This window comes from Hyalella azteca, unplaced genomic scaffold (genome assembly GCF_000764305.2).
Source record: "Hyalella azteca isolate HAZT.00-mixed unplaced genomic scaffold, Hazt_2.0.2 contig17094, whole genome shotgun sequence".
NCBI lineage: Eukaryota > Metazoa > Arthropoda > Malacostraca > Amphipoda > Hyalellidae > Hyalella > Hyalella azteca.
Window position 1 is genome coordinate 21,786 of NW_025946892.1, and position 17,342 is coordinate 39,127.

The 17,342-nt window shown below is 37.7% G+C and overlaps 2 protein-coding genes and 1 long non-coding RNA gene across 5 annotated transcripts; all 3 read right to left on the reverse strand.

Moving 5' to 3' along the window:
* Window positions 1-1,766: 1,766 nt before the first annotated feature.
* On the reverse strand, window positions 1,767-4,234 carry LOC108672118. 3 transcript variants are annotated; one of them, XM_018159746.2, is made up of 5 exons: window positions 4,087-4,234; window positions 4,014-4,053; window positions 3,494-3,601; window positions 2,656-2,907; window positions 1,767-2,057 (listed from the first exon to the last, which is right to left on the reverse strand). In XM_018159746.2, exons 1-5 carry the CDS (start codon window positions 4,114-4,116, stop codon window positions 1,834-1,836), a joined length of 654 nt encoding a protein of 217 aa, XP_018015235.1. In that variant the 5' UTR covers window positions 4,117-4,234; the 3' UTR covers window positions 1,767-1,833. The 3 variants fall into 3 exon arrangements, 2 of the variants coding, with proteins under 2 accessions (XP_018015235.1, XP_018015234.1); XR_007157251.1 differs by having other exon boundaries at window positions 4,007-4,234; XM_018159745.2 differs by having other exon boundaries at window positions 4,014-4,234.
* A 415-nt stretch (window positions 4,235-4,649) lies between these two features.
* Window positions 4,650-9,483, reverse strand: LOC108672116. Its single transcript, XM_018159740.1, has 4 exons — window positions 9,464-9,483; window positions 5,994-6,099; window positions 5,211-5,261; window positions 4,650-4,811 (listed from the first exon to the last, which is right to left on the reverse strand). Exons 1-4 carry the CDS (start codon window positions 9,481-9,483, stop codon window positions 4,650-4,652), a joined length of 339 nt encoding a protein of 112 aa, XP_018015229.1.
* Window positions 9,484-15,832: 6,349 nt separating this feature from the next.
* Window positions 15,833-17,335, reverse strand: LOC108672119. Its single transcript, XR_001930874.2, has 2 exons — window positions 17,132-17,335; window positions 15,833-16,000 (listed from the first exon to the last, which is right to left on the reverse strand). It is a non-coding gene; the product is annotated as an uncharacterized LOC108672119 (long non-coding RNA).
* Between the last annotated feature and the right edge of the window lie 7 nt (window positions 17,336-17,342).

Sequence of the window (17,342 nt, forward strand, 5' to 3'; positions counted from 1 at the left end):
ACATAAATACGAATCACCATTGCATTGTTCAGATACTCTAACCTCACTTTCAATATAACTAAAATATCGAAGCAAGAAAAGCTAGCAGAATCAATATCTCGTGCACAAATATTAATTTTTATATAATAAAACCAAAGATCGAAATACTTCCTGAAACATGCCTCTCGATCTACCGACTTCATGCATCTGAAAAATTGTTTTAGTCTCTTACATTTTAAATCAACGAATTCTCTGGTCGTTGATCTCTCGTATGAATCTTAGTTTGTGTATATAAGCATTAATATCTCCCAACAGACGATTCGAATTCATTCATTCGTTATTGAACAAATGAATAGGAATGTACCATTCCATGAGTTCGCCCATGCAGCTAAATTAAATTATTAATCATTTCTATAAGCTTTCCGAACTACTACTTGAATAGCAGAAATTTGCTAGGAACCGAAAATTTATATATACGCGTTCTAATGTATTCTAATTTGAACGTTGACATGAATTCGATATTTAGAGGTAATGCCTAGAGCAACAAACTGTAAATTTTTATATCGATTATCTCTTTCCGATGGAGCTTGGAGTGTGAGTTTTGAATAATTATTTTACTGTGGACATTTAAGACTGCATTTGTTTGTATATAACTTCGTCTAAATTATGCCCAATGAAATCTAATGAATCTTGTATTAGCCCAATCATTCTTTGGTGTATCATTCAGCACAGATAGTGAAAACTTTTTGTCAACGAGACAAGTTTTATCCTATTCAGCGATAATAATTACTTGTATTATGCATCTTATGTACATATATGCACCAAAACACTATAACTCCTATTCGGGTGACATAACTCATCTCGCTGGAATCGTTCGGTTGAATTTATTTCGTAACTGATAGAAGATGAATCCGTCAACTTAACGAATTATTATATTTTCCTTGTTAATAGTGGAGCATTTCGCTTGTCAGCGAACGCCCTGGCAAGTATTTAGTTAGACTCAATTTTTCCTTGTACCATGAGTGGCTTTTCACATCTCACTTAAATAGCTATATAACTAGGCGTTCTACATAGAAGCCAGCAGTTCTACTAATCACCGGTCTAATTTTTTTTTAGCAGGATACATGTACGTAGGTTACATAGAGCCTGCGAGGAGAAATGTCCAGGCTCGTACTGTCGGAGCTGAGCAACTGACACTTGGCTCTCGTGGTGTCGGCAGAGGGCGTCATCCTTTCAGGTCTCGCCCTGTCTGGTGTTTGGAGACGCTCCCTAAAGGCTCCGTCAATATGGCCTAATTTGTGATGTTAATTATTCTTACCTGTCACTGCAGTGGCAACTGCCGGAAGCAAGTCCTAGTGCCTCGACTATATTATTAACGCAGTGACCTTCTCTGTATAATTAACGACTTCTGTGTCGACTGTCCGATTTCAAAGGCGATTCTTGCCCTCTGCAGCGGTCGGTCAACTCTCGTTAACATAGTTCCTCAATTTAAAGTCGATGAGTATTTTAAGAATCAGCGCGAAGAAATACTGCGCGAAGTTGAGGTGGATTACCGTCTATTGTGATGGTGATGGTTATTTTGTGTTTTTATATACATTTATCAGTAATTAGAGTGAATTATGTCACTGTTCATCGCCATTAATCTACCATTTCACGTTTCAGGAACTTTGCTTCATTAGTCTTTCTGTCAAAAGACAGCAAGACGAATTTTTTTAAGAAGGCGAAGCATGTCTCATCGAATCCCAACAAATATATGTAAATAATTAAAGAATCAGCGTTCTCATGAATGTTTTTTATTGCTTCGTCTGCGGAAATTCCATAAAATTCCGTGGCACAAATCTATGCAGAAGTTGACTAACAAACTGGCAGAGAATTTGTGGGATCGACGCAAGGAAAGGCACGTTTTTCCCCGTCGCATGGCGCGGTTTTGAGTCGATTGTTTGCACTTATATCCACATACGCGCATTCGCCGTCAACAGGAGGTGTTGCCCAATCACCCGCAGCCACAGGCGTGTTGCTAGGAATGTTGACCCAAGTTCCGCTGATTTTTCGTACGTTCACCCAAAATTGCGTCGCGGCTGAGAAATAAAAAATTATACTTCAACATTCCCTCGACAATGCGCTTTTCATTAATAAATCGTGTATTATAATTTCATTGATTAAATGGACATTCTAACTAATTATTTAATCTAATTTCACACAATTTTCTGCCCAAACACCTTTGCTTAAAATTAGAAGATCTTGTTAATCGGTTATTTGTAGTCAACTTTATATTTTCGAGCGAAGTCTCATTTTAATCAGTTTAGTTTGTACTGCATTATTTCTATCAATCAGATAAACCAGTTTGCATTGTTTCAAAATTTTATGAAGAGTAAATAGTTCAAAAAAATAATTTCTGACCGAAAGTTCAAAGGTAAGAAAATGCTACGAAGATTCGCCTCATTTCATCAAAAACGTTTTGCCGACCTGCTCTAATGGCAGTTCAAAATTTGTATTAGAAGTACAATCCATGAATTTGCACGAATCTTCAGTTTGATTACAGGTGTATTATTGAATTTCAAACTGACGATAGAAAGTTTCCAATGAAAATTTTGTGATTTTTCAAAAATTTTATTTGCACTAAGCTATTAGTTAATTTCGATATTTAGGGACCGAATGACAATAATATTTTCTGACCTGGATCCTGTTGGCTGATGATGTCCAGTATGTCAGTGAGCTTCGCAGGCGTGTCAATCTGGGCCAGGAGCAGTCCATGGTAAACACAAACGGCCACCGCATCACAGAAGTACTCTTTTCTGACGGTGCTGCCAGGGCTGCCGCAATCAGGGTAGGTGCCGCCGTTGCTGCAGCAAAAGTGAACGCAGGGAGACTTGGTGTTTTTGCAGCACTGCAGCGTTTCCTCCTGAAGATCTGTTAGCACAGTCCCACCTAGGAAAAATGTTTATCAATTACCAGTATAATAATGCAACTTGGGTTCATAATGAGCAAAAATTCTAGTATGAATATTAGTACAATATTGGAGAAACTGCGTCAAGTCAGCTTTGGAAATATATTTTTATTCACAATTTTTGATTTGAAAAAATTTAACCGTAAAAACTATGGCCTAGATTTCAAGGATATTGAGCCTATTGTTCATAGGAAACGACGAGCAACACGAAATTTTAATCAAGTACCTCAAAAAAAAGTTATTTTTTTTCGAGAGAAAGAGTTTCACATATCGACAGTTTGGACGTATGAAATTAAATATTACCACTGTTTAAATTCTCTGCATAAAGAAAGGAGTTAAACTGAATGTTCTAGCTTCGAGCCATCTGAAACAGGTCATTAGTACAACGCTGCTACAGATCGTTGCAGTCTTTATTGATAAACTACTGATTCTGTATAGTACAGATTTGTATACTACTGATTGATGCATTACAGTACTAAGCATTGGTTTAAGATTTTTAACATTCACCACTCATGCAATTTTTCAACAAGGGGAAATTTCACTATTTTTTAAACATCGTTTTCTCACCTTCACCCACTACGCTGCCTGCAGCACAGCTTGAGGTGCAATTGCCGTCGGTTGTTATCCTCTCACCGTCCAAGAACGCGCCCAGGGAGGTGAAGCACGCCGTCGTAGCTGAGATACCAGAACATAAGCTCATATTAGGAACGCAGCCGCGCTAATTGGAAGTTGCATTCTTATACAAAATAGTCAAACTATTTGACAACAAAAACATGAAAGTTTGCGTTGCACATACGGTTAGTAAACAATATTTATCTTAGAGCTTCGAAACAATGTGATTGCTTAATCACAATGAGCCTGTCGTGAACAATATTGATTGCATGTAAATCCAAGTATTTAGAAGTGGAACTCTGCCTCATAAATTTTAGAGATTCCAGAGATAATTTGCTAAGAGTATTGGTGCTGTACTATCAGAAATGGTTGATATTTCGTAACTCCGTCGGCCAATCACTGATGGATTTTTAATCGCTACGTGAACTTTAAGCGAATTTCAATAGCACGGCTCCAAGCCAGCCCTACTTCTCGCTATTGCTTAGAACGTAGACCGTCTCTCCTGTACACGAGGGCTTGCTTGGATCGTAGAGTCCCTTCACGGCCACCTTGCAGGTGCTGCCGCTGTACTTGAACATGAGTTTGCCTGTAAATCAGAAAACCAAATTAGCGTTCGTGATGCGTCATGAAGAAGTAAGCGTATTCTATCAGGCATTTGGGATGCATGCCGGAGGCCAGCATAGCCCAAGACCAGCATATATTTCATCCTCCTTTCCGTGCGTAAGCCTGCTAAAGGGCAGAGTAGACTAAGGGATTACAAGTTAAAAGCCAAAGGTACAAATCCCCTTCATGGAAATTAACCAGCGAGCTAATGAGAAGTAAGCCACCAATACAATCGCTCTACGCCGTATTGAAAACCGTCCAACAGCTCTATCCCATGCCGTCTAATCTCACGATTTTCGGTAAGCAACTCCCTACGCCATACCGCTGTTGATACACAGTCAGCACTCCAGCCCGTCCGTTCGTCGCAGCTGTTTTCCCCCGCCATAACTCTACCTCCACGCTTACCCCGTCTCCCCGCCCTTTTTCACTGACTGCCGGACGGCTTTTCTTAGTTTCTGCTCACTTGACTGCATTACGCTATGAAAAGAGGATCTATAGGAGTTGTAAACTAACCTAACCTAAACCACGTGATGTTTTGAGTGCTCGAGCTTGTCAGCTCAACGAACTCTGAGGTGCCCAGCTCGATGGAGTAAAGGCTTCCTGACACAGAGTTCGCCTCCGCAGCGCAGGTTGAGAATAAGTTCGTTTGTAGGTTCGTTTGTAGGACAAACTGCAAGTGATAAAACCGTCGATTACTTGGAGGTAAAAGTAAGTTAAATACGACTACAGCATTGAATGCCAGCAACTTAAACGCACAAGCAATGCAGGTACCTTTTATTATAATAGACTGCTTTTGCGACCCGTATTTATTTAAAAACGGAATGAAATGCGAAATAAATGGAAAATAAAAAGTTAGTCTAATTCACCATAAAGAAATTCCGCCTGCAATATTCTCGCATATTTTTTCAGAGAAAAATGAACAATCCCATAAAAAATGCCGCAAAATAAAAAAATAATTCATATTCACGTTCACGATTGTTTATGGTTACATTTATGTCTTTAGTAATGCATCTCCATTAATTTATAACGATCATTTATGAGAATCTTGAAGTTACTTAAATTCACCCACCGTTTCCGGCGATACGCCAGCGCGGGGCATTCCAGCAGACGATGACAGGTCCTGAGCGAAAATGAAAGGTGGAATAAATTCATGAGAAAACAAGGGTTACTTTGCGAATTATTGACATTTTGAAATGTATTAACAGCATTTTTATTTGATTTTTACACGTAGAAATATAGTAATATGGTTACATCTACAATTAATATATTTACGGTCATATTGAATGCGAGCAAAAATTTTATAACGAGACTCTCTAAGATTATTTTCAGAAAAAACATTCAAACAAAACATTCAATTCATTTCAAATAAACTTTCTAATTGATATTTTGCGTCTGCTAACAAGCTTAAACCTGAAATTTAAAATTTAATTCACGCAAATACATTATTCATCAAAAGAAAAATTAAACATCAATTTCAGATATTGACCCTTTAGAGAAATGACATTGAAACAACGTTGATTAAGAGTTTATTTATGTGATAAAACATTTATTCAATGTTATTTTAGAATCAGATGTCTGGCGGGTTAGTATTTTTACAAGTGTATATTCCCCAGCGTTGCCATGGCGAGGTTGCCGCCACCAGAAGAAAATACCAATTAACATATAAAAATACCTCACAATTAAACAACAACATTTCAAGACCATTAATATTTAACAGTATGTATTCCTCAACGTTGTTGAGGCAGGCGAGGCTGCCGCCACCAGCAGAAAATACAATTAACATATAAAAATACCTCACAATTAAACAACAACATTTCAAGACCATTAATATGTACAAGTATATATTCCCCACCGTTGCCGAGGCAGCCACCACCAGCAGCGCGAGAAGTAAGGCAGGCGCGTCCATCAGTTGTTGTTGCTCAGGCGAGGGTCGCACTAGAACTGGCCACACCAGCGCTCTGCGGCAACCAGAATTATGTCGCAAGTGTTCACAGTGATATTTACACGTGTATTAAACTTCAAATGCGTTCAAATGTAATGCGGCTGATGCAACCCACTTAATGAAACATTTTTTGTTTCATGAAATTTGGTAAACTCATTTCCAGAAACTGGATTCTTACCTCGGTTCTCAAAGCTCCTGTTAAACTTTGCTCGAGAAGAGTTTATATTACGCTGACGTGGTATAAACATTTAATTGCTGACGTGTACAAAACGTAGTAACCGCACATTGGTTACGGTAAACAAGTGTTCACCACAATATTTACACGTGTAACATGAGAACGCAATAACATGAGCTTATACTTTTGTACTTATAGCTTATCTTCTAGTTAATGTACAAATTGGAACAGTCTCATAGACGAGACCTATTTGTTTGATAAATTTATTTTGGTCATAAAATAAGATATTAATTAAGTGATGATCATCCTAAACATGTACCCCTTCGCTACAGGGCTTTGCAACAAATCGATTTGCATGTTTTACGTTACAGATGAGATAGTTTCAGGAGGATGAATTTTTTTTTTACTTATTAACGCTTAAAAATATACACGGTAATTTTTTTGAACCGCTGCGTCGAAAGAAAAATAATATTGAAAATAATGCAATTGCAAGACAGGTGCTAAAAAGTGTTATTTGAAAATATTTCTGTGTTGCGTCCTTTACGAGTACATTTACAAAATTGAATGAACAATTCAATAGTTCACATCATTCCGTAACCTTCTGCACGATCATGGACATTTTATGGTTACTTTGCAAAATAAAGCAAAAAATTGAAATGATGACATGAATATACATTTGTACGGAGTGATCCAATGTTTAGTTAAATAAATTATCAAATTCGATGTATCTCGCCACGGAATATCAGACGCTAAACCTCAATAAACATAAACATTGTATGTTCTAGCCATGCAGAAAATAGAAGATCGGTGCACGAGAGATTTGTGTTGTATAATTTAAATGTAACTACCAGAAAATATTTATTTGTACACTCAAATACCATCTCGGCTCTGCCTAGCGCTGTCGATATTAATCAATATATAATAAATTAGAGGGTTAATTAATTTTGTTCGTATATTGTGCAATTTTCCCGTTAACTTATTCTCCAACTTCCATTGAATATTGCTGATCATTGATGAGAAAATTCACAGTGAAAAAAGATGGAAGAACAAAATAGTGCAGGAATAAAGATAGAACAAAATGAATAACTTTTAGCCAAGTTAGAACAAAACGAAATTGCTGAATTGTAAAAAGAAAGATTACGGAACATGAAGGATGTGCCGTGGAGATATATAGCAATATTCTAACAAAATTTCATACGTTCACCGCTGGATTCGATATTTGTAACTTCGATTTTGATAGAACTCTTCTACTCAGCTTATGAGTGAGTCGAGTGGAATAGACCATATACTCATATCACATTTGAACTGCAAGTGTTCAAGCACCTGTTACCCAGACAAGGCCACGAGCGGTAGCCAACCACTCTTTTACAACAAAGTTTGGAAATATATATACCTTAATCCCTTCACATTTAACTCATCATTTGGATAAAATCGCAACCAAACATTCATAAAAAATGTATTCCTTCCGTGAAATAACATTTTGACCGTTACCATGAATCGAATGCATTTGGCCCGCTGAACTGATTGGTAAGACTCTGAATTACTCTGAATCTCAGATCCTAAACTGTTAAGCATGGCGAGCTTCGGCCGGTCTTAGCATCGCAGCAATTATATTTAGAGGAGCTCAATGGTAAGTAGAAATCAAATCAAGGTTAATTTCTTGAATTGAATTGAATTAAAGAATGATTACATATACAATACGTCATGCATTATTCAACTTATTTATTTCTTGGATAGCGATTGACAGCAAATAGACATTTTTATTTTTAATCTGCAATGCCAGGAAAAAGAATGAAGTCCCTTAATTGGTTAGGAGAGATTTGCAAAAAAGTGAGCTGGAACGCTGATGATATTCTTAATCGAGCTCATCACTTATGTGATCATAATTATCCTTCAATGGAAGAAGAATTAAACTGCAATTAAAGTAGTAAAATGAGTTCTCGCTTTTCCAACGGCAATATATCCCGTGGTAAATGCCTTGCTTCGTGTATTGATCGCACCATGAGCCAATGGAAGTTACCTCGCTGCCGTCGAAAAAAGCGATCCAACTGTAATTTCTTGCACTGGTATTACGGAGTGAACACTAGTACGAACAAAATATAATCAACAACATGAAAAATCTTAAAGCTGCCATCATACCTAATATCAAATAAAGTATCCAGCTAACTTATAGAGCGAAATTCTAAAATATTTGGCACATGGTGAATCTTTTGACTTTGCGAGCATTTCTCTTGTAGGTGCAAATAACGCTCATTCAAATGTGAGTAAATTAAAGAAAGCGTTAGGTAAATCTAGTTATAATTTTGAATTTGTCGCTGTTTGTTAAAATGATTGCACCATTTATGGAAAACGATTAGAAAATTTTTTAGTCACATTATGCATTAAAATAGTGAGATGAATCATAGCGCAAAATTATAAAATCGGCAGCAAACTATGGATAATGTAGTTAACGACATTACGAAATGTTTTTTCAACAATAGTTGTAAGTCATATAAAGAATCACGGCATCACAAAATGGATACAAAATACCGACTTTGTTATATTCAGTCCCAAACATTTTAGTTCATCATATGTTTAGTTCATCATATAGTGTTCAGATGTGGCGAGTTAAAGTGGCCGCAACACATAAACTTGATTAGTGAACACCTGCTGAGAGTAGCTGAAGCTCGAGCATACACCAGTGTAGAGTAAACTGACTCGTTGATCAACCGATAGACTGAACTAAAGGGTACAGTTTTATAACAAACGTTAGTTTTGTGGATCTATTGCCGTGGGTTTCATTTGGCTACTAAGTCTATTCTCTTTAATTCTCATAGAAACTCTCGTCTGACCAGAACACACGAACATTTTGAAGTACGCAGCAACAATATTAGTTATTTTCATATTAATTATTCCTCATAATAATATTATATTTTGTAAAAATATAAATATTGGTATGCTGAACTTTAGCCGCGCACACCGCAGCAGCATGGTCGTGGGAAGAGATATTTTGTAAAATATCGAGAATTGAACATATTTTTTTTTTTGTAAGCTAATTTATATCTTATGTAGACTGAGATAAAAAAGCGAAATAATACGTATAAAGCAAGTAGAAGAACCAACAGCAGACTAGATTAAAATTAATTTCAAGACTTAAAAGAAGTATTCATTAATTGAATCCAAGCTGAGCAGTTCAGTCAATGGCGCTGTTCTCGAGTCTCAATACCTGATGAAGTTCTGATCCATATTGGTATAATATCAGGTAAATGGAAGCATGACAATGAGTTACGGTGAAAGTTGTGGAATGACTCTTATGGTTTCAGCTTATTCATATAACAATTATTCTCCTTAACTTCACTGTATACATTTGTATACACTGTCTGTATACAAATCTTATAATCGATATCAGATACACTTCTACCTGTCCAATATACATATCTGAAATTTTGCATACTTGCGTAAAGTTGGAGACAATTCGTGATTCAATTGACAGAATGAAGAATTTTAATTTTTTTTTTTTTTTCATATTAAACGAATTTTAAATAATCTCGTCTGTTACAAATCTTATAATCGATATTTGACACACTTCTACATGTCCATATTCGATGTGAAATTTTGCACACTTGCATAAAGTGAAAGACAATGCATGAATCAGTTGACACAATAAATAATTTTGGAAATTTACAAAATTTTTATATATTAAAAAAAATTTTATTTTTGAGAAAAAAAATTAGAAATTCATTGCACATGTGTAACATCAAAGACGCTGGATTCTTTGGAAGTGTTGTCTTTAAAAAGTAATTTTAAACGCATATTATTTTTAGTTGATGAACGATGAGGGCAGAACACATGTAAGACGGGTCGTTGAAAAAAAAATAATCTTATCAAGAAATATACTATATAGAGAACGGGCAAGTTTCGTCTAGGTTAAAATATTCAAACATGGGTTTCGTAATGTGTAGGTATCCATTTGACAAAGACGGTAAAATTTTTGATAAGAATCAAAAGTTGCGTTCCGAAGACGTTGCTAAAGTCAACCTGTTAAAGTGAAGTTCGAACATTTAACTTGATTTATATCCTTTCACCCGTAACTACTGTATGTACGTATATACAACCACACATATCCAGACTAATGAATTTACGTGATTACATTTTAAAATTCAAGTCTATATATACTGTAGATTATGCTTCACTTTATCCAAAACAAATACTGATCTAATCAACAAAGAATCTATATTCACAATACTCCCCAGCGAGCTTTGTCCGCACTTGTTTCCCGTTTTGTTTTTACATGGCGTGCTAAGCGCAAACGCAATGTATTTAGATCAGTGGTTCCCAAAGTGGGCGATATCGCCCCCTGGGGGCGGTGGAAAGATCTGGGGGGGGGGGATGAGGAAGGAAGGGAAAGTAGGGGGGCGGCAGTCCGTGAAGTCGAAGTCAGAATTTCGTACATTTGTTTGACGATTTGTACACAACACGTGCAAAACGTGACTCCGACTCGAATAAAGTTACGCGAGCTAAAAATCACCGTTTTGTAGTTAGGAATTGATATTCAAAATTTCGTTCGAATTTGTTCAGTAGTTTGGAAGAAATACTTTGATATACTTTGGAAATAAATCAATGCGAATTTCGGCCCGTATCGTCATATACTGTAACTCCCGAATGAAGGTGAAATTTAAAATTTTTTTCACGAGTTAAACATCACTTTTAGGTCCTAATGAATACGCGTTCCAAGTTTTATTGAGCTGCGTCATTAGTTTGGGAGATATTCCTTGGTCACTGAATTTGGAGATTGGCCGTGAGACCGGCTGCGAGACCGGCCACAAGTCCGGCCTTAAATTTGTCCTAGCCGTCTTCTAGTGCTGAAACAGTTAAAACTGTAAAAAATATATTGGTTTACTAAATGGGTTCTATTTGTGAAATACACATTTGTGTTTAACCTTTTTCTTTTAAAATTGCAGCGTACTAAATGTCAAGAAAGAGGCGTTTGTTTTTATGTGTCTGTCGGGGGGGGGGGCGCTGGAGATTCACTGGGGAGCCAAAGGGGGCCCCAGCCTAAAAAAGGTTGGGAGCCACTGATTTAGATCATATTTAAGTAATTATATCCTTAGTCCTGGTAAAACGGCAGTTAACAAGGTATTTAAAAGCGAAGAGAACGCCAAGTAAATTGACCATATCTATATTGAAAACGTTTCGGAGTCTAGCTCCGTCATCAGTTCAAAAACCTTGGAATAATGAAAACAATCATTATAATTCAAACTCCAAAGTCAGACATTGAAGCCTACAATTGACAAATAAGAGACATATCAGCCCTAAAATCGAAAATAAACGCTCACGGAGCATTAGAAAATAATTACTAGAAAATGAAAGCCTAGCGATTCACTACATATTTCAAGAGGATAAGAACTGTGAGCATTTTTGAGATATAGTTTTCGTTTGAAAATAATATAATAATAATAATAATAGCGGTTTCAGCGTTTATTAGGCCGTAGGCCTGTCGCCGATTCTTAACATCGCAGAACATTCACAGAATTTTGCGGTCTCGAACTAGCAACTCACTGCTACAATTCTGCTTTGCTTAACCGCCCGGCCTCCTCGCCGATTCTGACCAGAAACTGGCGCACAGAGCTGGGATCGAACCCGCGCCTCTCTGCGCCAATCTTGGTACTCTGAACTTTAACCACTGGGCCACCCTGCCCCTTTGATGTTTGATACTCAAGTCCGAACAGCCAGAGGTGGAACCGAGGATCCTGAAATCACTCGCTGATACAGCCACGTTGCACTGTTAAGCATGGAAGCGCACAGAGGAATGAGGAGGCTGCCGAAAAGTAAATTCGAACGATAGCTCCTGCCGCGGTGTTCAGAAACCCGGATGTAGAAGTTTCGCGATGTCATTCCAACGTACGCTAATGCGCAGCGTGCACAACTATACTCATAGACCAGGTTCGATCGCATCCGGGCATGAATACCTTCCTTATACTTGAAGAAAAAAACATTTTTTAAATTATTAACCAGGAAAACTTGCAAAATAACATTCGGAAAATATTTCATAAACAAAATCTTAAGCTTTCTTGACCAGACGCGTTACCAACATGGAGAAAAGTATAATAAATAGTTTTCTTATTATCGCCTCCAACCACAGTTTCAGAAAATTTGTTAGATAAAAAATGTTTGATTTTATTAAACATAAGGCACGATGGAAACCCATTCAGCTGAAATAGATTACGAATGAATTAAAATTCCAAATGCATATCATGGAAAGTGGAGCAAATCCTATAGTCACGTTATATCAAAGTTTGAAGACTATTCAATTTGAAACGAAACGAACAGAACCCAAAGAAGCTCATACCCAAGCCGGTGCATGCGGGTTTTCGGTAAACACGAGATGTCTGAAAGCGACCGCCAGATTTAGTTACTTTACAATCGAGAAATGGCAAGCTATTGTTGGTTTCTAAATTCTATAGTGAATTTTATGGAAGGATGTTTGAGGATTGGATAATCAAACAAAAGGCCCGAACGATGGTTTTTAAAATTGATGGTTTATGACTGGGCCTTTCCCTCGGTCCCACTTATGCTAAATATTTTCCTGTGCTTTCATGAGGTTTCGTGGCTAGCTTATTGTCCCATTGATTTTAAGCCAATTTTTTACAATAGGTATATTGATGATACCTTTCTGATCTTCAAGCACCCCTCTCGTGCGGGCCTTTTGTTAAATTATCTAAACCTCAAACATCCTTCAATAAAATTCACTATGGAATTTAGAAACCAACAATAGCTTGCCATTTCTCGATTGTAAAGTAACTAAATCTTGCGATCGCTTTCTGACATCTATTTATCGAAAACCCACATGTACCGGATTGGGTATGAGCTGCTTTGGGTTCTGCTCGTTTCGTTTCAAATTGAATAGTCTTCAAACTTTGATGTTTGATAAACCGCGGCTATAGGATTTGTTCCGCCTTCCATGATACACATTTGGAATTTGAATTCATTTGTAATATATTTCAGCTGAATGGGTTTCCGTCGTGCCTTGTGCTCAGTAAAATCAAACGTTTTTTATCAAACAAATATTCTGAAACTGTGGTTGAAGGCAATAGTTAGAAAACTATTTCTTGTACCTCGACCTATTTTGGTAACGCGTCTGAAGCTTTAGGTGCTTGTACACGGGGACAGTACTGGCGGCCAGTAGATCAGAAAAATGCCAAATGTCTACCACTTGATGTCTATCCCGCAAGTAAGCTTAGACACGAGGCAAGTTTAGGTGCCGCCGTGCCGGTATCTATAGTCGTTACCGGCACGGCGGCACCTTAAACTTGCCTCGTGTCTAAGCTTAATGGCGGGGGTTCATAACTTGAATGAAGAGCAATGCAGTAGAGGTGTAGCTCTGTGGGTTAGAACCTCTTATGGGGCTCGGCAAGTTAACTTATCTGCAGAGCATCAACCAGCTAAAGAATCGGTGTGGTTCGGACTTTCTCTAAAAGGCAAAGACAGCCTCCTCATGAGCGTCTTGTATAGTATAGATCACCAAAGGATCCTCTGATAACGATGTTAGGGATTACAATAGGGTACGTTACATTTGTCATTTCCGTTTTGATTCACCACCTATGACTTCGCAAATGAATGTTTACTTATTTGTCATTGCTATGTGATCCACCACTGAGGTAATTACCAGGATTGTTTATCGTGTTCATCTTCAGTGTTAATATAGTGGTAGCCTTTCTGGAAATATTGAATATTATTATTTATATTAGTTTATCATTGTGTGTTATATTTATTTGTTAGTGTTGCGTTAATTCGAGTCCTTAATTTGTATTAATTTGTTTTTTTTCAGCTCGGCTCCGAGCCTAGGATTCTTAAAAGTTGAAAGTGAAGGGCTAGATAGACACACGGTTTATATTTTTGTAATTTGTTTTCTTGTTATTTATCGTTCGTTTATTATTATGGGTTTTCATTCCTTATTTTTATTCATCCTTTGAAAACGATCACTGGTCAATTGTTTGGGGCGAAGAAAACCTATCTATTGATTAGTCCCCAACAACGATAAAGTACTTGACAGTCGTTTTCCGGGCATGACTTCCCGTAGATCACACACGTTGATCGTTGGTGCTTTTAATCAGCCAGAACTAGACTGGACCGAAGGATCCTCAAAAAGGATGGAAATCACCCAGCACCCTTGTTCATGGAGTCAGTGAGAGACTCCATCCTAGTCCAGCACGTTACCAAGCCTACCCATTATAGGAGTGCTGTCCATTAGGCAAACGTCACCAATCATTGTTTTTTAGTATTAAGTGCTGTACAGAAAAGACGCCTCGGATGCGTGGGCGCTTAAATTTTGCAAAAGGCAACTATGATAAACTCCGTGAAGCAGTGAATGCTTTTCCTGCAATCCTTTCTTCCCATTCCTCCAGTCCTTTCCTTCTCTTTCCGCAATCCTTTCCTTCTATTCCTTCAGTCCTTAGCGTGCCTCCGTGCATTCAAGGTGGGTCCTGTGACCCTCTTTGGAGCTTCACTCTTGCACGGCACATTAGGTGAGGGAGACGGATTTTGCTGGCCCCACAACCAGTACAGGAGGGACCGCAGGGGCGCAGGCACTTTCTCTGAAGCTGAAATTGGGAAAGGTGATCCTCTCCATTGATATTGGCGCCTCTTTTTGTCTGCAAAAACCACTTCGTGTGATTAATGTAACGCATTTACATGCTAATGCTAACCTAAATCCTTCATGAAATTAACGCTGTAATCTGGCGTCATTGAATGGTTTATCAAAGACCGAGAAGGCCAGCACTCAGCAACAACGTTATAATTGTACATTAGTTCAAATAATTGGAATCCAGACCCTGCTTGGTGTAAGTTTCATGTATATTCTTTATAACTATGGTCAAACTAATATTAAATCTCACTCCCAGCTTACGTCATCAATACCATCAAGTAATGACTACAGACCAAAACTCTTCGTTTCCTAACACCTACTACGTAACATCGATGGCATATCCCTTTCCGTGGCAATGCAGGACCGAGACTGTTCAACGGCTTGCCCAAGTAGCCGAGAGGAGGGGAGTTCACCCATCCGACATTCATCATACAGATGACTGGGCGAGTTTTTAAAACGGGATTCCAAAATTGAGATTTTATGACTGCGTTTATTTTAAAGCGGGATTTTAAAACGAGATTATGAAAGGAAATTTTAAAACGGGCTTTGAAACACAATTTCAAAACGGGATTTTAACCGGCATTATAAAATAAATTGCAAAACGGTTTCATTCTTAGAGGCAAACCATTCAATTTCCAACTTCTGGAATAACTAGCGCTGGCTTAATAATAAATGTCAAACTTTGTTCTGTTTGAATTTTATAGGGGATTTTATTCTCAGCAACGCGACTAAGACTCAGACTCGGTCTGCTGTTTGAGCTTCTAGTGTTAACGTCTCTTTTCTCACATTGTCAGTTCAGATATTATTCCTACAACAAATGGAATCCCACAACACGAGAGTATATGCAATAACAATAAGCTGGCTGAATGGCACATCTTTATGGAATAGTTGAAAATAAATTTCCGTCTGTTGACAGCCCTTACAGAAACAAAAGGAAAATAAAACGCAGTCTGGTACTAAGGGCAACGAACTATTCTTCCATTTACAACAGAAAATAAACAAGCCGGTCTTTGACTGCCAGCGTTGACACACATAACCCTGGAGCCTGACAGCTTCACCAGCAGCCCTCCTGCTGCACGGGGTTGTATTCGATGCCGTCAGGGTTGAGCCCCAAATCCTCTGAGGGGAGAAAAACATATATTTACGCAACAACTTGAAAATGAGTAATAAGCACATAATCATTCATCTTTTGCAGCAAAATCCTCATTAATTTCATGTGAAGCATAATATGAATTTGCGTTTTGTATAGTTTCAATGGCAGGTGGTGCTTGTCCTACACTCCTACTATTATTTCCCTTTCTTTTTCATAAAATACCGTTCTCTTGAATAGCTTCAGAAAGTTGAGTGATGCTTAGTAGTCATCCAGCAAAAAATCGTCCATAACTCCTTATTGTTTCATTTATCTACAATTAAAATATGATTTCCCGAATGATTCTAAGTTTGAATCACGATGCACACGATTCACGTTTTTCGTTGCTCAAAAGCTGTATACACTTTTGCATAATCGCCATCATACAATTGTTATATTGTGATTGTAAAATAAAACAAGTTGAATAAAAACGAATAATTAGAAGTGGCCTTCTTAAATACATTATTAATCTGCCCTCAGATGTTTTACTATATTCGAAACTATGTATCTTTTTAAGCATTAGAAATGAGACGAATACGAAATAAGTTAGCTAACTTTCGTTGGAACAGCATAAAAGGAAAGACATCAAATTTGAATTACAATTTACCCATGATTTAAAAGGTATTGGATCGTAATTAAAATATTTGATTTCCTCTTAATTAAACAAAACGATTATTTTAGAGTTCCAAATCAAGTGACACTCGCGATGGTCAAATAAACATTGTCTGGGAACCAACATCATTTCTCGATCTCCTGTTGCAACTATAACATGCCTTAAGTCTCAGACGTTAATCAAGATTTCCTAATTTTTGATCTAAGAGGGTAGTGAGGTAAAAATTTATTGGAAATTCAATGCGATAGACCATCCGTACGCAGTCTGCACCCTTAATTATCTGCGTCCTCTAATTGAGCTAAAATGGGGCCCTGAGATTTATTTTTATGAATGCCTTGTCAACTGTTGCATTTGCCATCTGGTTTTTTAAGCCCGGCCAGATAGCTAAAAATATCTATATAACATCGTCTAAAACATCGTAACAATTAATTCACATGGTTTATAATTTTCAGTCTCTTATGTTTTACCCTCATAGGAACAGAGAACACCCTGGAAATGAATGCCTCACCAGCATATTGCAAGAGGGCCGCCTCCTTGTCAGCAGCCATGGTGGCGGTGCGCGAGAGGATGTGCACGCAGTAGTTCGTCACTCCGTCGTCATTCGTGCCACAGTCGTACTCCACGGCCGAGTCCTGCAATACATCATAATTAACAGCAGATCATTTATTGTTGCCAGCACTCACCACATCATAATTACTAAGTTAGGCATCATTGCGTTT